This window comes from Cyprinus carpio, chromosome B6 (assembly GCF_018340385.1).
Source record: "Cyprinus carpio isolate SPL01 chromosome B6, ASM1834038v1, whole genome shotgun sequence".
Lineage (NCBI taxonomy): Eukaryota > Metazoa > Chordata > Actinopteri > Cypriniformes > Cyprinidae > Cyprinus > Cyprinus carpio.
In genome coordinates, this window is record NC_056602.1 from 9,113,012 (window position 1) to 9,136,213 (window position 23,202).

The following is a 23,202-nucleotide window of genomic DNA, read 5'->3' on the forward strand; positions in this document are numbered from 1 at the left end:
GCAGGTTCTGAGAGCGCTCTGAAGAGATGAGCAGGTCACAGCAATAATGCTCTTTAAGCAGAGCAGGTTGACCTTCACAAACCCCTTCTTTTCATCTGAATCAGACATTTAGTGACAAGATAATATTCTCTCTGAATTTCACCAGCTCCCTTTCGAACACACACAGACACACGCGTTTTTATAATTAGCTTCCTGCTGATAGAAGTTCAGGATATTGGTCCCCTGTGGAGAGGTAATGTGTTAATGTTTCTTAGGGAAGTCGTATCGAGGGATTCATTTTCAGTTTTTCTCGATTTCTAACACACTATAACTGATTCATTTGGCCCAATTTTACAAACCATTCATACAGTTCTTGAATCAAAAACACGTTTGCACACACGTTCCAATTTGCTCAGTGTTTTCTGCTAAACTCTTCACAAAAACGCCATCATTTTGCACAGGTTTAATCGTGTTCTCATTCGGAAAACATAAACACACAATAAAATTAACTCAAGCATAAAAAAAATTCAACAGCACACATTTATCCATGTGTGAACATTAAGTAGCAAAACTGATGATGACACACAGGTCACAATCTCAGGATGATGTGAACAAGAGCACAGCTGATTATGTGTTTTGGAAAATGAATCCTGGTAGTGGGAGACAAAGAGGAAGATTAGGAAACTGCTATAACAAATAAGGATACTACCAATACTGTAATGCAATTTGGCAGAGGATGCTGAATGAATGGATTTATTTATTTACAGTAACTGACAGTATATTGAACTTGTGTGTTTACTGTATATTCTGGTGTTTGGTTTTTGAACTTTTCTCTTCTAGTACTTTTCATCTACTGTAAGATCTCTTTAAATTAATGTAATTAAAGTAAAGTTTTCTTACAGTTTAATGCTGAATTTTACTGTATCTGCATCTCTCTATTTTTGTTGTATACTGTAACAGACATTGACTAGCAAAAGGATTCCTATTTCCCAAAAGGAGTTTTTTGTAACAGTGTTTTGAACTGATCTCACTAGTGTTCTCTAGGAAGGAAAATAGTCTGTGTATTTGACAAGTTTGTGTATCATGTGAGGCCAAAGTTTGAGTCTGACAAAAGAGAATGTGTTTTTGACTTAATTATTTAATTTTGACCTGGAAGTCTACACAAGTTGGTGTATAATTTTGAGATTGTGTTTATAGTTGTGAGAAAATGGTCAGTTGTTTCATGAATTGTATTAGCAGTTGAGAAAAACAAGAAAAAGTTTTTTGTCTACACAAGTTGGTGTATAATTTTGAGAAGCCCCCCAACCCCAAAAAAAGTTTATAGTTGTGAGAGGATGGTCTGTTGTTTAATTAATTGTGTTGGATTTTGTGGTTCACACTTCACACCCTCATTTCATTTTGTTCACTTTTGTTCAGTCATGCAGTTTGCAGTTATGACTCAGGAAATGCTTTACGGTACCATGTTTTGCATAGCCACTGGGGTACATGGAAAGGACAAACCTGCCCATTTGTTACAGAAAAACCTTTATTATTCAACTTAAGCGTTATAAATAATAAATCATGATAAATAAATGAAAACTCACATGACGTTTTACTAGGCAGACGTGGAGTCGGTTTTTAAAAATTCAGTTTAACATCTATTTAGCATGTGGTAAAGTTTTCTGTTATTACAAACCACAATGATGATTAAAAAGCAGGCAAACCTTTTTTTTCTTCTAAATTTAGAAAAATTTCTCTGCACAGAAAATGGATGTTCTTTCATTGAAATAGAATAGAATTCTCAGGGCATTTGAAGAAATCTAACACCTCCAAAAAGCAGCATTGGGCAGCGAGCAGCCAGTCATCCACACAGCTGGGTCAAACTAGATCAAACTGCTTTATTTGTGGGGAAGACCTCCGCCAATACCAATGAGCTTATATGTGTCAAACATAGGCAAGTCCACCCATAGCTTTGATTAATTTCAGACTTATTTTGTGATGATGGATCAGGTTGAGGTTTAACCTTTTATAATAGACTTGTTACACATCACAACACATTTATTACAGTATTATAAATCCCTCCAACTGCCATTCTAATATTCGTCAGAAGTAGATCAGAATGTTTTTAGAGAAACACAATTAGAAAACTGAAAACCATTAAACGCTAACATAACAGAAGGTACAAGATTTTTTCAGTCAAAAGTTCCACTGCAATTTATAATCTTATTGCTTCGTTTTTCAAACACAAGAGTTAAACAAAGCCATAACAATGCTGACAAGGTCTTATCTATAAAGAATATTAAAACAGATATACACATCCATTGTGCTTTTTTCTGTCTTAGATGGGTTTACCCCTACTTTATCCACTGCACCCATTGCAATACTCAAGTCATTCAGGTCAGGAAAATATTTGAACATTTCAACTAAGTTTAAACTTCTAAACAGAGAACAGCAGGAAACAATCATTGACAAAAAAAATCACATATAAATTTAGAGCCAAATGTGAAATACTGTGAGAAAAACATATTCTGCCACAAATAGCTCATAAACGCTTTAAAAAGTGTTTTTTACACTAGTTGTCTGCGATGGTTGGTATTTTACATTTGGCTCCTTAAATTTAAGGCTTATTCTTTGACGTGAGATAATCCGGCTTGATTATGAAACGATAGATCATGCAATATATAAGAAAAAAAAAAACAAGAACAAAACCTGAGTCGGTTCATCCACAAATTGTTACATTTCCATTAATGCACAGCGCCCATTTCTTGAAGTCTAAAGACCACAGTAACTAATCTCTCAATGTGTTATTGTGCACGGCAATAACCGAACCACTGATGAAAAAACAAAAACGAATGGCTAACTCAGGTTATAGCCATTGGCTTCTTTAGAAACATTAGTTAACATTGATTATCAGTGAACACTGACATTGCATTCTGATAATTAGATTGATATTCTATTTTAAGATATACATAATATAGGCAAGCCCTCAGAACAATTTTGGCTGTTAGGCTAATATAAAAGAGCTATACTGAATAGTCATTAAATAGTGTTGAGTATTGTTATATTAACTGCAATTAGATGTTGAAAAGGAATTCTCCTTTCATGCTGTTTGTGGTAAAACATTCCAGATTGTGCAGAGGATTTGGATTAATCTAATATTTTATCCAAATATAAATTGCTATAAGTATAGATTGTCCGTTTTACTTAATTTCAATTTCAGAGGAGGTAAATGGGCAAAACGTGTATACATATAGAAGTCAGTTCATTTTAAACTCAAGCCCGTGAACCTCTCCGAATTCATTTTTCTCAGTTTAGGAGGCAGATGACCATCCATTCGTCCTCCGATTCCGACTCCACCCACCCCCCCTCCAGCCAACCTTTGCAGTTTCGGCGGCAGATCTGTCACTGATTGGCTGATGGGTTCAGCCCCGCCCACCAAGCCCAGCTTGGGAGCCAGTCTGTCCTCATTGGGGCTCAGCATAGCACTGATTGGCTGAAGCCTCTCTTCCGCCACGCCCGGAGCCGAGCTGATTCGCTGGAGTTTGAAAGGCAGGTCACCCAGGTTGTAGGTGATCTCCGAACTCATGCGCAGAAGCTTGCGGGGCATTCCATCCCGGAGGGGGGCCTCCCGTCCTGTAAGCTTCTGAAGTTTGGCAGGCAGTTTGGTAGTTGGCATGGGGGTTGCTATATTGATGGAGCCAGTTTCTGCATCGCTCTGAAGTTCCAGACCTTCAAGAGTGCTGCTGCCCTCCGTCACCCCACCTGCGCTGTGGCACAGAGAGGGCGCCGTCAGAGGCGAGGACAGGAGCAAACTCTCCTCTTGTTCTTTAACGCTGTGCGGAGGTGTTGGAACCTCAAAAGTGCCATGAAACTGTGAATAGTCGACCTTGAAGAAACCCTCCTCCAGAGAAATTACCGGGTAGAATCGGTGACCCCACAAAACCTCGTCCTCCGTGTACGAAGTACGAGCCTGGCATGTCATACCTAGGATAATACAAGAAACAAATGAATTTAATGAATGAAACAAAATGCGAGTGAAGGTGATGGTGCAGCTTATTAATAAGAATGTACATCAAGTTCTGTGCAACAACAAATCTGTTTCAGAGGAGTGTACGGTGCAACAATGGTTGGGTGACTAAAACTAATAGATGCATTACTGACAGGGTGTGCGTACACACACACACACACACACACACACACACACACAGTGTGGCATTTACTGTTGAGCAACACCCACGGGAACGTCTGTTCACGGTCCATTTGGTTGCATGAAAACAAGAGCTTTATCTGTGGGAAATTCATTAGATCTGTGTATCACCCACACCAGCGAACATCCCTCCTTAATTAAAGCGTGCAAAGCCTACACTATAAAGAGCTCATTTTATGAACCCCCTAACAAGCGAACGGATTTGCAACACGGTGTTCTACATCAGTCAACAGCAAGGAATCTAAGATAAGAAAAGCAGGAGTACTCTTGATGACACAAGAAGAGTGCATTTTTCTTTCATCTGCAATTGCAAAGACCAGCATCCGTATCTCCATGTTTCCATGCAGGAGTATGGTTCTTTGTCTCCCTCTGTGCCTCAGTGCAGTAGGGGCCAGAGGACAGGAGATTTGAGATGTTTGCAGGAGAGATACTGCTGAGGACTTTGTTCTATACAGGGATTTGAGCAGCTGGATAAAGGTGCTTAGAAAGCGTTGGGACGGCTGTGCCATTCTCCTGACAGAAGGAAGCAGACGCGGTCTAAAAAGAGACGGTTGCTGAGTGCACATTATAATAAACCTCAGACCTAAATATAAAAACCCAGCAAGACAAAACATATATTATACATTTTTTAAACTAAAGATCATTCTTTTTTTCTCACATCGCCGCCTACGACCATCGCACACCTACACACTTTCACACACACAAACACAGGCACGGTTATCCTCCCTTACTACAGTAAAAAATCCCTGCTTTCCGAGCTGACAAATCCTGGGCTTAGCAGTATAACATAATATTATTCATCTTATGAAATATTTAACAGGCTTTCTTCTGTTTGCTGGGAGAGGGGAAGGTAAGGTCTCTGCCGGATTTGAAATCCGGTCTGGCTCGCCGCGATTTCGACTTACATAATCATTCCATATTCTTCCATTACGATAAATTTCATTTCTGTGTTTGGGAGGAACGTTTGCGCACATTAGCTTCCACCAGTAAAAAAAAAAAAAAGGTACTGCTACACTCCAACATCTGACAGTTATGAGAACAATTTATATTTCCAAGAGGGATAATCTGTTTCTATGGTGACCGTCATCAAGTGTTCAGTTCCATTGCCACAGAGGTGCTCTGCCTGACCTGTTTCTGTCATCTCTGTCTTTCTCTCATTCACTCGCTCAGTTATTTTCCCCTACTCGCTCCACATTCCCTCCTGTCCATTTTAGTGTGTCTTCCTAACACACCTATAACACTAACCATCATTATCATCACGACTCCCTCTCTGTCCCTATCTCACACTCTCCCTTTCTCTCTTGTTGTCTCTCTCTCTCTCTCTGTGGTGTGAGATAACAGTAAACTCTACTATCGGGCTGCTCTGAACAGTAATTGACCATGCAGCTGGGCCCAGTTCTCTCCTGTATCTCCCTGACACACAGTGTGTGGTCCTGAGGGGATGAAGCAGTGCCTCCCTTTTGATTTGCTGAGGCCTCTTGGGATGGTTACGCTGAGCTGCCCTGTTTACTCACACTGCTGAACACAAGAAATAAAACCGGAATTCTCAAACCACAGGCCAAAAACTAAAAATAAAAAGTCAATGAATAATGCCAATACATTTTTCCTCCAAGCATTAATGGTTAATATTCAGTGCTACTCAGTATGTACAGCATTATCTGAGACACTGTTATAGTTTTTTTAATAGATTGCATTAGTTTTTATTTTTTTTATTATTCTTTTTTATTTTAATTTTAGTTTAGTAAATTTGTTATGTGTTTTTGTAATTTGTATTTATTTATTTTAAGTACGTCTTTATAGTTTTAATTGATTTTTTTTGGTTTTAGTTATTTTAGTACATAAATTTAAACTAAATAAAAATGAGTTTCTTGGGCAATTAGCGTTTTTTTTTTTTTTTTCCAGTTAATGTACATTTTATTTGAAGGAACAAAAATGATTTTAGATTTAAATGACTATAATAACCCTAATTTGGCCATTTTACAGCAGGCAGGTGTCAGGCTGATCTAACCACCATGTTATTATTTTGACCTGGACAATTTAGTGACAATAACCGCCTTATCAGAGATCTGATAAAATGTGACAAAAAACAGTCACAGATGCTTCAATCATTCAATAAATAATACTCTTAAAAAGGCACATATTTCAGGCTTGTACAATAAGCATCATGCTGTTATTATTGCTTTTGCTTTATTGGTAGCTAAAAGACGAATATTGTTACACTGGAAATCCTCATTTCCCCCTCCTAACTTTTCTTGGTTGAAGGACTTAATGTCCTTTCTACATCTGGAAAAAAATAAATATTCCATTAGAGACTCTGTTAACTCATTTTATAAAATGTGGAACCCTGTCCTTTCCTTTGTTGAAACTGTACCCTCATTGGATTTTGATTTCACCCCCCCCCCCCCCTCACTTATTTTCCTTCTTTTTTCTTTCTCTTCTCCCCTTTATAATTTGGGACAGGTAGGGATAAGTGTTTTCTGATTATTTGTATAATTTTTTCATCATTTATTTCTATGGTTGTAAAAAAACAACAACAGCAGGTTGTGAGTATGTCATGCATAGATTGTATTTTAAGAAGGTGCTCAATAAAAAAGGCACATATTTCAGATGTTTTATCTTATTTACATCATATTAAAAGTACAACTGCTCTGTCACACCAAGGCTTGCAGAGAAATGTACAGACTGCATTTAATCAAAATTGTTTGACACCACAATCTTAGCATCAGGGCAAATCCGAGACATGCTCTTTAGTCCAAACACATCAAAACAATCTAGAATCTCATTACATTTTAATTTTTTGGTGTAGATATGTCGGGAAAGTAGTTTGAGGAAAATCCATGAAGTTTGAAATTGAAAATGGGAGAAAGAACACTTTAAGATGTAATTTGCATGACGGGGAACGGGGACTGTAAGCTCTCCACACTGAAAAAAAAAAAAAAAAATCATATAATTGTTTTTTTTTTTTTTTTTGACCAAAAATACCCTTAAAACAAAGATTTATTTGATAAATAAAATTTGTGTAAGGTATTCAGACATCAGGGAATGTATTTTGAATATATTTTACTTAGATAAATAACCCTGATCTATTAGTGATATTTTAACAATCAACAAATGAGTTTTTGACAGTGACAGTTATTCTAACAGAATATTCTCGATTTAGGAAATTTGTAAAAATGGGTCAACTGCTTTAGAAACATACTCTTCACATAATGCCACTCTTGAAACAAGCATACTTATAATTTAAAAAAATCGTAAAGCCAAGATTAAAAAATGCTAATGGGGTGAATAAATGACCTGTTGAGAATTCTTGAAACTAAATATGCAGCCACTAAAACAATTAATGGATCATAATAATGAAACACTTGATAGAAATACTTAAAAATTAGGTGAAATGCAGTCTTATGTCGTGGCCTTGTATCACATTATAGTTTTACAGTCTTAATTCACCATGTTATTACCAGCATTTCTGCAGCTCAGCTGGTTATAACATTGTTAATAATGTTGAGGTCAAAAGTTTGATGTCTACTGATAAAATATGTCTCTTAAATGCATTTTAGGTTGAATTAGTAAATATAACTTAATTGGTTTTAGATTAAAAGAACAAAAAAATTCAAGGGTTAAACAAAAGTAAAAGTGCTTTTGTTTATTTATTCAAGATTATATATCTTAAAGAATTTACATCTCAAAGTTATTACATCTTCTGAATATGCAAACTACAAACGATTGAAAAACAGACACTATAATTTAATGCAGTCTTCACTAAAATTGCTTAATATTCAAAACCCATTAATATTTCTTATGGCTAGACTTATGTTAGTATTTTTTTTTCTTAACACATTTTTGCTTAGTATCAGGAACATTTTTGCATTATTTAGGAGACACATTTTTGCAGTGTAATGTGAAAAGCTGTAAATAATTTGACAGATGTGAATGCTGGCACAGCTGTCATGTTTATCTCTGAGGGCAATAGATGGCTCTGGGCTGTTCCTCTGAGACTTCTTGGCCTTGAAGTCGCTGCCTCTCTGAAGTAAATTAATGTATTAATGTCTAAATCTTTCACCTTCCACATTGAGAGAATCATATAGAGAAGACTGGGATTAGTTGTCACACTTGTCATGAGTCCGTTTCTGTAGAGGAACATACACCTTTCATTTTCAGCTACATAAAAGCTATTTCCACCGTGATTGTCCAGGAAGAAAGATACAGTTCACTGAACATACCTTTAGTGACAAAATGCTCTAATAACAGTGCTAGGGTACAACAATGTGTAAAAAGTGTATCTTTAGGTCCATAACAGCTTGTCGCTGAGGGAGTATGATCAAAGGCGCATCTTTGTACCTTTTTATCCCTAGAAGGTTCACTGTAGTAATGTAATCACATATTTTACTACTCATATGCAGCTTTTAGGGGTAGATAAGTTACAGAGTTGTCATTTTAAGGGTACTGCATCAGTGGCAAGCTGTTGTACCTCTTAAGATACCATTTTTGTAAAAAAAAAAAAAAAAAAATTCTGACAGTGTGGGTTATCGCAATTTGTACCTGTCATTTAAAAGCCTATCACTGTCTATTTAATGGCTCTTGAGCTAAATTTAAAAAGTACAACAATTTGTAAAACGTCAAAAATATAAAAGGTAACACCATTTAAACGATCAAGCCATTGTTTTTGCCAGCAGATTTATGTTGTGTCCTTTTACAGAAATGCAGTTATTACAGAAATGTGAAATGTTGTAATTTTAGTACAAAAAATGACTTCAGTTTAAAGGAATAGTTCACCCAAAAATTTAAATTTCCCAAATAAATGTACTAACTATCAGGCCATCCAAAATGTTCATTATTTTGTTTCTTCATCAGAACAGATTTGGAGAATAATCTGATGAATAAATTGATGAATTTGTTTCTTCATCAGAACATATGTTTAGGATTTTTTGAATTGTGTAACTTTTGATACAATGGATTGAATGGGTTGCATCAGAAAGAGTCCAAACAGCTGATAAAAACACTACAATAATACAAAAGTAATCCACACAACAACAATCAATCAATTATTACCTTGTGAAGTGAAAAGCTGTGTGTTTGTAAAAAACAAATCAATCTGAGATTGGCCAAAACACGATTCCATTATCCATAATATTATTCCATTATCCAGTGATGTAATGCTAAATTTCTCCATATCTGTTCCAATGAAGAAACAAATTCATCAATTTATCAAACCAACATAAAAAAACAATTAGCTTACTGAGATATAGCCCTTGTGACAACTAGCCCCGGTGTCCGCTATGTGAAATATGAGCTTTCATATACAGAGACGTGTCCAAACAAAGACTTTAATCCTGGAGATTAGAACTGAAGGACACAAGAACACACACATATACAGAACGTATTTGTGCTGTATTCCCACATGCACATGACATAAACCTAGCCATAATTACAGGACATAATTAAAAATGTCTAATGAATTATTTGATAAGTAGTAATTAGTATTTGATTTGTGAGGCTGATAAACACAAGTTTCGTCTCCATACTTCATACAGACGGTGAGACTTTACTGTATGGAGACCGCTTAAGAAGGGGCTGATTTAGTTGCTATGGAAACTGATTCACAATGGGGAGAACAGAGTGCTGACTAACTGTACATAATTCTGCTTTTTTTTTTCTTTTCTTTTCTTTTCTACCCACAAATCCCTTTCACTTTCTGTAGGCGGAATATTCAGATGTGCCATCAATAAAGAAGACCGGAGGGATATATGATTTTCTTCATTATGTTAATTAAATCAAACCATGGAAGCATGCGATTCTGAATCTAATTGAATATGTACATATACAACATGTATGCTGCAGAGATTTTCTGCTGCTGCTTGTTCGAATGCTGTTTCTTACTGTAAGTGTGTGCTGTCTTGTATATGTATGGATCGATGTGTTTGAAGCTGCAGGCTGAGAAAGTAAAGGTGAGCTGTGATTTGATTGACAGGTGACTTAATCTCTAAGCATGCCAGACTACGGAACCATGAGGCAGAGAGCAAAATGAAACACTAACTTTGTATATCATCTCTTACATAACACGTCTCTCTGTCTCTCGTTTTCCATCTTTGCTGCAGTAGACACCAACATTCATTCTTTTATATCATAAAAACCCGATTTGCACCAGCAAACTTGCTTCTGCAGACTTATTCACACACACACACACACACACTGAACCTCACATCTTTAGCACATCACCCAAACACCTTCACCCTGTGCACATATTGTACTATTGCGCAAAAAAAAAAAAAAAAAAAAACACATAAGAAAAACATTAAAAATAGGGATTTGGAAACTTGGCTGCTTGCACTGGTTTGTAAATAATGTGTATGATTCAATCAAGAGAAACATTTGCGTATTTTTTTTCTATTTCTCAAAAACATTTGCACATATTAAAGATGTATAGTGTGGAAATGTTCTGTAAACATTCAGTGAATCAAATTTCAGCATTTAGATACAGGTTTCTGTCAATTTTTTGACACCTGAGCATATTATTAAAACTCACCGGTGGTCTCCACGATCCCCTCTAAGATAACCACAATCTCAAATTGCTCTGTTTGCATGGACCTGAGCGAGAGGTCGTAGAATGGGCTCTTGGAGTCGATCACATGGCAGATCGTCAGAGGGGACACTAAGAAAAGCTGGTCGGCTCCAGTACTGAAACCAACGTCCAGCTCAAGTTGATCCAGAGGCAAAAACTCGCCTTCAGGAGTCTGGCGGGACTGCAGGGAAAGATAGAAAAAGAGAACTACTTAAGACAAAAATAGGGAGATGATGGAGTGTGAGCAAGAGAGAAAGACTTGGTCTAATGCATCTTGAGTGATCCAAAAAGGACTGTTGCATCCAAGTCACATAGTGCGGATCAATAGCCTACTTTTTCCACTGTAGGTGAACAAATCAAATTACAGGTCTTTCTCATTTGTCTCAGCTTGAGGTAATGCTTGTTATTAGGTTTGAGAATGAACCTTAGCTTGAACCCTTCAAATATTTAGTGATATGTTTTTCTATACTCAACCGTTTAGACTGAAATTCATTAATGCATATTTCTAAGCAGCACATAATGTGTTATATCTTCCCTTTTCTTTTTCTCTTTCTCTCTTTTTAATTGGTTCCAGTCGTATACTCACTTTGAGTAGTTTGCAGCGTATTTGCGCGGAGACCATATGGCTGTTCCGCAGGTTGCCCACTCGGAACATCAGGGTCAGTTTGCCGTCACGCATGGAAATAGCCGCGTGCTCGCTGAACATCAGCGTCTCTGCGCGTTTCTTCGGCTGGGACATCTTGATGAACATGCAACCGATCAGAAAAGCGTCCACTATAGAGCCTAGGATAGACTGGAAGAGGAAGAGAATGATACCTTCCGGACACTTGTCTGTAATGTAGCGGTAACCGTATCCGATAGTGGCCTCAGTTTCGATGAAGAACAGAAAAGCGGAGGGAAAGTTGTGCACGTTGGCCACGCACGGTGTGTACTTGTCATCGTGGGCCTGGTTCAGGTCTCCGCGTATAAAGGCAATGACCCACCACATAGAAGCCATGAATAGCCACGCCACCGTGTAGGTAAGGATGAAGATGAATAGATTCCAGCGCCATTTGAGGTCCACGAGCGTGGTGAACAGGTCCGACAGGTACCGGCTGGTTTCTCCTCCCAGGTTCCCGTGCTGGACGTTACAGCGGCCGTTCTTGTCCACAAAGCGCTGACGTTTCTTTTTCTTCTCGGGGGCCGCCTGGTTGAACCCGCCGCCGCTGGACGAAGTGGTCACCACTTGATAATCATCCCCAAATTTTTTCCGCAACGCTGACATCCTTCCCGGTTAAAGTTGCCCCGGATATAGGTTGTGAGAATGCTTTGCGTGCTTGTTCCTGACAAACTGTTTTCGTTTTTCTTCACAGTTCAGATACACCAGTTTCCCGCATTTCTGGGCGGATGATTCCAAAAAAGTTATTTTTAGGGTTTACCGCAGGAGTTTGTCAATAGCAGCGCGTTGGTCTTGGGATGGAGCGATGCAGATCTCCTTGTCTTCTCCAAATCAGCATATCTAAAAAAGAATCACTCAGCCAAGGCTATAAAATGTGAGTAAAATGGATGCGAGTAATTTGTAATCTCAGATTGGCTTGGCGCAGTCTAGCGCGTGTGCGTTGGCACCCTCCTCCTCCACCTTTATCAACTCCTCCTGTTTCCCCAGGTGTATCGCACCAATTTGATAAGATGTTAGTTGGTAGACGCCCTAAGGATCCTGTCCAAGTTTTAACTCACCGCCTCTGCTGTTCCTCGCTGGCAAGCTTTGTTATCTGATTCTGTTCGTCTTCACTGTTCTCGGTTCCTGCGCACTGCGCGCCTTCTGTTCTCCAACTCCATCTCCAGCCCCGACAAATAAGAGAAACTTCTCCGAGAGGGTGGTGGTGGAGATGGGAGGTGGGGGAGGGATGAACACGTGTTCTTGTGTTGGATACATTTTTTTTGCTGCGCTTGTAATATGCTTCTCTGAACAGTGCTGCATATAACGTAATCCCTGCCAGATCTGTTTGTTTACAGGCAATATGCAGTATCCGAATTAGAGGATGGTTGGGGGGGGGGTCTGACCCCCTTAATTAAGGCTTATTAATTAATGTCACTCAATGGAACTCAAAATATAAAGTTAAATATCAGTTGAATTTTCAGATGTTAGTAATCACACATTTCGAATTTGAATTAGCCTAGTAGTTAAATACATGCTTTCAAACACAATTTGCATTGGCATGAGGAAAAAAACCCATAGCAACAGCAGCTGCTGGAGCACTTTTGTATAATGACAAATTTACATATCACACAAAAAAGTGCTCTTTTACATCTAGTGGTGCTCATTCGCGAGACGACCCTACAATCTTCAAAATAAAGATCCCAAAAGTGGTTTTGGTTACACATCTTTATTTGAAGGTGTCCTTGTTTGAGTGTAGTTATACATTTAAGTACTGAGTAATATTAACTACATGAAGGCTACTATATGGTTAGGGTTAGGATTAGGGTTACTTGCATGTAATTATGCATAATATATTTTTATTATAATAGTAATTACATGTAACCAGTGTAACACCTTAAAATAAAGTGTTACAGGGTTTTTTCTAAGTGATGCAATTGGGTTCCCCAATCCCCAAATAGCCAGTTCTTAAAATAACTATTTTCTTAGTTTGATTTCTATATAGAACCTTTTTTTAAAGAACCATTACAAAATATTAAGAACATATAAAGAACCTTTTGTGCAATGGAAAGGTTCTGTGGATGTTAGGTTCTTTATGGAACCACTGATGCCAATAAAGAACCTTTATTTTAAGAAGCAACTGCATCCAGAAATTATAACTACAATCAGATCATCCTAGGAACAAGACAACCTGAGAAAAACATGTTGATTTGGGATTTGAAATTAATTTGAAAACATAAACAGACATACAGTAAGTTTACAGTAACATTAAATGAGCCATCAGTTGTAAAAGTGTTACATGCATTGCGAAATAGTACATTCATAGCCATATGTTACAGTTTAAAGATTATTTAGTTTTATGGTTGAATCTATTTTTTAATAATAACACAGTTTGAAGTAAGTGATATTTCAGACAGAAATTTCTGTAAACAGTCCCACCCTGAAGGTCATCTAATATTTCTCACCAATGTACAATTTATCAGAAAATAATTATTGTCCAGCTTTTAATATATTTGGCCCTTTATGTGTCATGACGGATGAAGAAGATACAGGTGATGAATATACTGTCACATCAGTGTCAGATAGAGCAGAGGGAACAAGCTTTCTTTAACAAAACACATTCTTCATTTGATAAAGCTTCTAAAGCAAACTGTTATGACCAGGGCTTATTTATGACCCAGCCACACACGTCATTTTCTGACACTGTCTTAAAGAAAAACGCTCACTGTACTCCTCTCTGAAACCATATTTGACATCTGTATGTCCTTTTCCAACTCTGAGATTTTCCATCCCTTCCCATTTCAAGCCAGGTGTGGTGCTGGAAGATAAGGACACAATTAGTGTGTTATTTTGGAGTCATGCAAATGACTCTCAGTCTATAATGGACTGACTCTGCTGCTCTGGAAGTGTCAGCACTATCCACAATGGAAGACTGTGGCAGAACGTCATCAGCTGCACTATTAAAAATGAGAATGGGGTTTTCACAGAGATGCCATACACTCTTAAATAAAGGTTCCAAAGGGGGGTTTTCACAGCAATGCCACAGAAGAACCATTTTGGGATCTCCAAAGAACCTTTTAGTGAACAGTATTTTGAATAACCATTTTTTTCTAAAAAAAAATCTAAAGAACCATTTTCCACTATGAAGAACCTTTTGTGTAATGGAAAATTCTAGGGAACCCTCAAAGGCAATAAAGAACCTTTATTTTTAAGAGTGTAGAAGAAACACTTTTGGTTTTAGTGAACAGTTCTTAAAAGACCATTTTTGTTTCTTAGCATTAATAATGTTTTAATAATCTAAAGAATCCTCTTGTAAGAACCTTTTGTGGAATGGATGTTAAAGGTTCCTCATGGAACCATAAATGCAGATAGTGAGTGCGTATCTCTCCCATTCTCTTCCCCACCTCAGTTCTGATCTCTCTATTGACATTATGCAGTCGGTTGCACATTCACACATGCACAGTGTTTGAGCTCTTTTAGAAGCAAATATAAATACAGGATGTGGCTATTTTAAGCCCTTTTGCTGAACCTGCTAGTTCAGGCTATTTTGTTATTGTTTTGGAAGCATTCAAATCCAAGTGCACCATTAGGATGCTCTGTTTGTTGTGAAGTATTGGGTTAGTGTAGAACAGGCTTAAGGGGGTCTGCGCCAAGGACAATCCAATACACAGGCAAACACCAACGGCATGCTTACTAGACCAAGCATCAGACACAACATGCACTTGTCTGAATGCTGCAAAAGCACATCGTGATTGTTAGCATAGCGCAACTGCTTCATGCCAGCTGAGGTTTTCCTCAAGAAACTAGCCCTGTCTTCTCCAGAAAGCCTTAATGATCTAAAGAAACAATTATACCGCTGGAGGAGGACCGACGGAGCATAATGAAATGTGATGAAACATGTCCAGACAGCTCCTAATGATGCCACTGGTGAGAATGACACATAACGATTGGAATAATGTGAGAGGACTTTTACCACCACTGGCGCTGTAACTAAAACCCCCTCTCTGACTCTCGACAAGAAACTCTGCCTATTTGTTTACTAAATAGATTCATCGGCACAGTGGGAAGCTAATGACAGGTTGAGAAGGTCCAATCAGTAACTGCTATTCCTCTCATGTGATAATCACTAGATGGCAGAGTTCTTCTGAGTGATGCGTTTAAAAGCCCTGACATTAAACATTCTTGTCCCCAGAGCTTAGAAAGAGAAGCAATGTGAAGCCTGTACCAACAGATAAATATCAATCAGGAAATAAATCTCAAGCATATCACACATTTTTGCTTTTAGATCAGACCTGCTCTCAGCTATTTGGTAAGCAAAATGCATACTGTTATATAACTAAAGATACACCATGTTACAACATATCCCAGTCTTGTTTGACAAAAAAAAAAAATGTTTATATAGAAAATACACATGACCTGTCTAGTAATCGTGTAGTTAAAATGCAAAACACACACTCTTAAAAATAAAAGTTCCTTATTGCCATCAATGGTTTGATAAAGAATCTTTAATATCCCCATTGTTCTGTATAGTGGAAAAAGATTTTTTAGATTATTAAAATGTTCTTCACACAAAGAAAAACTTAAAAGAAACCCCTTTTAGGAACATTTATTTTTAACACATGCAAAGCTTTTTAGAGAGTGGAGGCAGTTTTATTCATATTATGAGGAAACTACATCACATTAACGCACAAATATAAATGTTATTGCCAGATGGAGTCACGCATCTTAGGAAATTTCAACAGATTTTAAGTTCTACCTGATCAACATCATCATAAGATTAAGTTTCTATTAAAATGCATCAACATTTTGTTGTTTTTCTCTTGGCAATCATTTCAGATGCCTCATTTGCCTTGTTTCTATCTCTCCTGAATCTCTCCATATGACAAATTTCTGTACTCTTCCATCTGTAGCCTGTTCTACCCATAACCACCCACACGTCTTCCTCCTCCCTCTCTCTTTCCCTCTTTGCCTCCACCACTGAGGGAGGAAAGCAAGCGCTCAGTGAAAGCATTTGAAGAGAGTGCATTTCACTGTGCACAGAAACAACCCAGACAGGAATAGCACTATGTCCTGAGAGCACATCTCTCTCTCTCTTTCGCTACTGGATAGGTCTGATGATTCATATACGCATTGAGAGGGTGATACGGGACAGAGAGGACATGTAAAATAGGCTTCGTGTGAGAGGAGCTTCAGTGCTGCTCAAAAGACCCTTGTTGATAGACTCACTCCAGGAGGCGCATTGTTTACATTGCGCAGATCCTGTTTATCGGGCCGTTGATTAAAAGGTCAGGTTTGAGAGGATCTAAGAACCCTCCATGATCGATTCTTCCTCCCACTACTGAATGCTTCACAAAAGGGGCTTTTAGGACTTAATATATGCCTGATATCTAAGAGCTTTGATGCTGTTAAGTGCTTGTTCAAGACACATTTAACCCTGAAAAAGCATAAAATAAAACATGACTAAAATGGTGATTTCAAAGCAATATAAATACTATAACTAGTAGTTAAAGGAGCACATGGATGATTTATTGTGCAAGTACAGTCAACAGATTTTCACCTGAGACTTTGTAAATAGAAGCATATTAAAAAGATTACCTTTAACTAACATGTTGCACAACCCCTCAGTGGCTTCTAATGGAAATATTGCTGCCATATATTTCCATGGTAAATCTGCTGTTCTCTATCCATATGTTTACAAGGACATCGCTCATTCCTGAGAGTTTATATGGTTTCATTAATTATGGATCTTCTAGTTTAAACACAACTGTTAGTCAAAGCATATTTGACCACGTTTGATTAAAATGTGTGAACAGGATCTTGTATAATCAGCATGGATGTAATTAAAACTCTCTTTTCTGCATCCATATGACAGTAAAGAAACAGCATTCATTTGGACACATTTTAGGAGCAACTCTGCCCTCTGCTGCATGTGTGACTGCAGACCATCTCATCACAAATGATACTCAGGTCAGGTTTCAACTAATTAGCCTTGAGTTATCTTGAGCAAAACACACATTAATACATAAAGGAAATAATATGTAATACTTCAAAGTCTAATAAAACAGGACTTAATCATCTAATACAATAAGATTAGTGTGTATTTAGTTTTCCAAACACCTGAAAACCATTGTAACATTTATTCCTTAAACCTTTGGTACTTGCATGAATTATTAGTAAGTAATCCATTACTGACTAAAATATTCTTTTCCAATTTCACTAGTTTTGATTAGATGCAGATCACTGTTCCACTGACACTGGTTACTAGTCCAGTTTTACTAGCTTACTAATTGGGTATTACCCAGTTAACAAAAAACATGTTTGCTAATGTTTCCATTAAGCTATAAATATTTTATTGTTTAACAGTCTTCTTAAACATCCATTTTCTTTTCTTTTTACATGTTTTATATATATAAAAATTTCTTGGTATATGAATGTTAAGGAACTTTCTATTTTGTCATTTTGCAAACATTATGGAAATGTTACTTTTGATAGTAGTAACATTTAAAAAACATTAGACAAACGTCAAACTAAACTGCTTCAGGAAAAAAACAAAAAGTTCCACGAAAGATGTATTAAAAATGTTTCTGTGCTAACATTTTGAAAACATTGTTAAATACCAAAATAAACATTAATGTTCCTGGTTCATAACATTGAAAGAACCTTACTAAGTTACCCAAGTTAGCTTTGTTAGCTGGGTCACTTATTAGTAACTAGTATCTGCGGCTTTACTACTATTATATCTATTTATGAGATGGTATTACAAAACTTGAATCCGAATTGTTACTAACATATCTTAATAGTTGTTTTTTTACTTGTTAAAGTCAGACTATATGTACTTTACAGACTGGTTACTTTATAGCTCAATAGATCAGTTTAACATGAAAAATGTTACTAAAAATGTAATACACACTTGTGTCTAGTTTCTTTTGAATTGTCACAAGTAATTAAAGAATAAATAGATAATGACTAGTTGTGTAATTACAACTGAAGTACATATATATATACATTTTTTAAGTACTAGTGATTAACCAAATACACACTCCTCTCTGTTGGAAAGAGTACTAGTTTTGGTAACACTTTATTTTAAGGTCCAATTCTTGCCACTAATTATAACTTTTGCCTCAATAAACTCCTAATTTGCTGCTTATTAGTAAGTTAGCTGTAAAGTTTAGATATTAGGGATGTAGAATATGGTCATGCAGAATATGTGCTTTATAAGTTCTAATAAACAGTCAATATGTTAATAATAGGGATACTAATAACCAAATAGTTAATAGTGAGAATTGGTTACCATAGTTTCTAATAAAGTCATCACTGACTATTAAAAAAAATAGGTTGCCTATAGTAATACATATCAGTTCTTTAGTAGGCTACTAGTTAGTTAGATGCTATAGTAAATGTTATGTGACTCCACTTTTGTAAAACGTAACTTTGTTTTTTAACGAGTTAACGTTTACACCGGCCTCTATCGTTTTCCGTTTGTGTCAAAGGGGGCGCAACGTGAACGAATCCCTCTGTAAGCGCCGCTAACACTGAACTCTAGTCGCAGGGGATGAGCCCAGCCTTGATTGAGTTCTCAGGAGTCAGACCCAGAGCCCCAAATCACCTAAACAACAGGTCCGAGAAGAACTATCATCTTTACTGCATGTCGACCCATAAATTCTGTCCAGCTCTTATTTGCTCTCGTGACTTCAAAGTACTGAAGGAAACTTCAGTCGCTGTTTTGCGCACACTTGCTCCTCTCTTCTAGAGGACCCCTGAGAGTAGTTCAAAATGAATTCAACTGTTTTCAACGACACAGACAGCGCTTTGTTTTCCACCAGAAGCAGCGAGAGCTTTCTTTCGTGCTGTAACTTGTCCTCGGTGGTGACGGACAGCGGGTTGGTGTCCGCGGCGCTGGACGAGCGCAGCGTGTTCATCATGCGCACGGTGCAGATCGCGGTGATGTGCGTGCTGGCGCTCACAGTGGTCTTCGGCATCTTCTTTTTAGGCTGTAACTTGCTCATTAAGTCCGAGGGCATGATCAACTTTCTGGTCACGGACAGAAGACCGTCAAAGGATGTCGAAGCGGTCATCATGGGATCGTACTAGTGCGTAAAAGTTTGACGGTCAGATGGGACGCGCGCATTGGTAATGTGTGAAACCATCCGTATTGCCGTCCAGAAACAGAGATGAAGAAGAAATTGGCACATGTATGATTCAATGTTTAACGTTTCCACTGGGGAAAAGTGCAGTTTATGAGAAAAAGCGAAGGTGAACGTGTACCCCGAGACCTGGTGACTGCAATGAATATAAAATATACAAGAGGAAACATCACGACATGGACTGTTTTGCTCACTCCACGGATCACGAGTCATTAATGTCCATGTGATTAATGCTTGTGGAACAAACTGCTGTTTTCAGACTGCTGAGATTTATGTGGGTAAACACTGCGTACAATTGAGTAATGCGTTTAAAAGTTTAAATGAAGGAATATTTTATACTGTATGTGTAACTAAAGCACTTCTTAAAGCTGGATATATAAATCTTTTTGTGCAGTATTCAGTGAGAGATGCCTTTGTTGTGCTACAGTATTTTCTTGAACTAATTTACTGTTAAATTACATTTGGAGATTTTTATATGTTGTACAGCAAAACTGTGGTTTGGACGTATTGTCATTTGCATGTTTATGGGTTAATTATGGATGAATTCTATGAGGTAAATTTTAAACTGATAAATGTAATGAATATCCCTGCATCACTGTGACCAAAAACTAGTTTTCACTGTCTTTTTTTTTAGTTATATAAAAGGCAAGTACAAAATAACTGAATCATCATTATTACATTGTTCTTTGGTTTTTCACAGAAGCAGATTGCACTGAGTGTGTGTGTAAGTCATTATCAGATGGAAAGGGAAATATGGATTAATATAGTTGTGTTTTCTAGCCTTTGGCAAATAATCATCTCAACAAAGACTGTTTGCACAAAAGAACAAAATCAGATCAACAGCGGCAGCTTTATGGAATAATTGGGTCCAAAGGTCTGAGAGCACTACTGAAGATGTTCATAATTTCTTTAATTCTTGTAACAGTTTTCCTATTACAAGTTATACTATCAGCAAAATAAAATGAGTACATCTTTTTAATTGTTCTTTAAAAGTTTTCTAAACCCCAAAACTTGCAATTTCAAGGTTAAAATGTGATTTTTAACCCTGGATTTGTATTCATTTGGAAATGTTTTCTGACTTTTGGTCCCTATAGATACAAACCACACCTCAGTGAACTTGCAGGCTAACAAGACGACCCCACTGTGCTTTCAAATAGTTTCTTAACGTGAGAGAAAAAACACACCTAAAGAATGCATGTGAACTATCTTATAGCAACAACATGACTAAATAATTTACTTCACTTAAACTAAGATGACATTCAGTTTACTTACACGGCACACATCTATTAACCAGTACAGATCACCCCATTACCTTAACGTTGTATGTCCTGAGCAGTGTTTGTATACCTTAGGCATATTTTCACTCTACTACACACATCAGTGCGCCAGACAGCTGTGCAAATGATAAACACCAGAATGCCAAAAGTGTCTTGAAATGGGCCAGTACTTGAGTTTACCTTTTTGAGTTTTTACACAACGCACACATCACATTAACAACATTCTGCAATTTCCAGGGGCTCTTGAGTTGACTTGTGTTCTTGCCTGCGTTCGTGCACCTTAGTTTCAAGAGTGTCCACATATTACACTGTTATATAATATATACATCACTGAAAAAAAAACCCTTTTCAGGACCTTTCTTTCTTTTTTTTAAACAAAATAGCTGGTTCAGTGTTTTCAACATCTTCTGAATGCTAGGAATGAATGTTCAGTCATAAAAAAATAAATAAATAAATAAATAAATAAAACAATAAATAGGCCGCCTGGAATAATATATATATTTTTGGTTCTATTTACTAAAACTACACAAAACATTTTGATACTAGAAATACATAAGCTTAAACTGAAATAAAATCAAGATTAATTAAAAAAAAACCTTTAAAGAAAATATTTACATTTAGATTAACCCGAAGTACTGAAATTAACTAAAAAATAACAAACACTTAATAAACTAATGAACAAAATTAATAAAACTATAGAGACATTTAAAATCTAATTAAATACAATTAAAAGACAAAAGCTTAACAAAATTACTTGAACTAAAATGTAAATTCTAAATATTAACCAAAACTATAATAGTTCATCAATGATATTTTAATACCACTGCTTCATGGAGCTCTTCATGTGGAATCTGACCAAAGCCAACATCAGATATTTTTATCTCATTCTAGCCAGTATCTAAGCAACACACATTATCTCTGTTTTCATTCAGCTTGTCCAATTCCATATCCAACACAAAGCCAAAACAAGGCAGATTCTAGGCTATTGTTGACTGAAAAAAATGTACTCCCTCTCTCTCTGTTTGGTTTGATTTTGTGATGGTGGAGCTCACGACGCAAAGCAAGAGATGACTGAATCAAAGAAGTCAGGTCTAATGTCATCGCCAGATCAGCGGGGAAAGGCCAAACACTGAGCTGGGCTTGATGGATTTGCACACTAAAACTTGCAAGAGCATCTGCTGGTTTAATTTGTTCCATGGATTTGTCACCTTATACAAAGCAAATAAAATAGACAAAAATGATTTTTCAAAGTTGAAAATAAAACTTACCTAAAAAAAAAAAAGACTATTTCAGTCTTTCTACTTCAGAATCACAAGATTAATGTGTTACTTGCGGTTTCTTTGTAATTAAAACTCACATATCTTATTTTCCTGTCCTTTTTTAAAATGGAAAAAAGCTATTTTGTTTAATTTTTTTTTAAATGAATGAAAAAACAATCCTGTCTCCTCTAAGTATTCATTACCATTTCTCTGAATATTTTCTTTTCCCTAAATATACAAACTCAAATATGTCAACAATTTTATTTTTTTCTGTAATTTGCCTTCATACCATATCAATAATAATCATCAGTGATGTACATGTTTGTGATGGCATGGTTGCAATTCCATTAATTCAAGCCCAGGGCTAGAACTTTATTACACCTTTGTGAATTGGAGCTCTCTCTGTTATTAGTTTATATAGTGTATTTGCAATTTGACTTCTTTTTTTTCTTTTGTCGTGTATCAGACAGATTAAGAGTCAATTTTGTCATACACACAGTGAGCCGTGGGTGTAATTTTTTATTCTGCAGAATGATTACATGTCTCGCTGCCCATTCGTGAAAACTAGCCTTGGGGGTGACAAGTAAAAAGGCATCATAGCAAATGCTTTCATATCGACTGCCACTCGCGCTCACGTCTGCACTGTGCATTCTGAACCCGCAGCGCCCTTAGGCCTTAACTAGGATCTTCAGAAGTGCTCAATCACAAACTGCAAAACAGACGTTTCTATTAGTTTATGTCTTTGCGAATTGCAGCACATTATGATTTTATGTGGAGGCTTTTTTTCCATTTTACAAAAAAGGAAAAGAAAGCACATAAGTACTAGAGTGAATTGTAAAAGAACAACAAAATAAAAAGTTTTTTTTTAGTATTTTATTTAAATTGCCAATTTATTGCTTTTTGCATAAATACATTCATACAAAATTTCTGATAGCGTTATTTGACAAAATCCCACCTCCTGGGTAAGCAATGAATATTCCAGTGTTGTTTGTTCGTCCCTGATTATTTAAATGGCAGAAAAACAAGTAAGCAAACCACTCAACCTCCAAATCAGGTGGTTTCAGGACGGGATATTGTTTGTGACAGTTGCACTACACGATTCAAGGCGAGTGAGACAAGGTTTACCTCACACAGACCTTCACCTCAACAGAAACATCATCA

The 23,202-nt window shown here is 36.8% G+C and overlaps 1 protein-coding gene across 1 annotated transcript; it reads right to left on the reverse strand.

The window, feature by feature from the left end:
* Positions 1–1,721: 1,721 nt before the first annotated feature.
* Positions 1,722–12,664, reverse strand: kcnj3b (potassium inwardly rectifying channel subfamily J member 3b). The gene is made up of 3 exons (XM_019085978.2): positions 11,311–12,664; positions 10,689–10,905; positions 1,722–3,942 (listed from the first exon to the last, which is right to left on the reverse strand). Exons 1-3 carry the CDS (start codon positions 11,986–11,988, stop codon positions 3,221–3,223), a joined length of 1,617 nt encoding a protein of 538 aa, XP_018941523.1. The 5' UTR covers positions 11,989–12,664; the 3' UTR covers positions 1,722–3,220.
* Between the last annotated feature and the right edge of the window lie 10,538 nt (positions 12,665–23,202).

Coding starts and splice junctions, on each gene's coding strand:
- kcnj3b (XM_019085978.2), bottom strand. CDS start 11,988: ATGTCAGCGTTGCGGAAAAAATTTGGGGATGATTATCAAGTGGTGACC. Junction 10,906..11,310: donor TACGCTGCAAACTACTCAAA/GTGAGTATACGA, acceptor CTTTCCCTGCAG/TCCCGCCAGACTCCTGAAGG. Junction 3,943..10,688: donor GGGGATCGTGGAGACCACCG/GTGAGTTTTAAT, acceptor GTATTATCCTAG/GTATGACATGCCAGGCTCGT.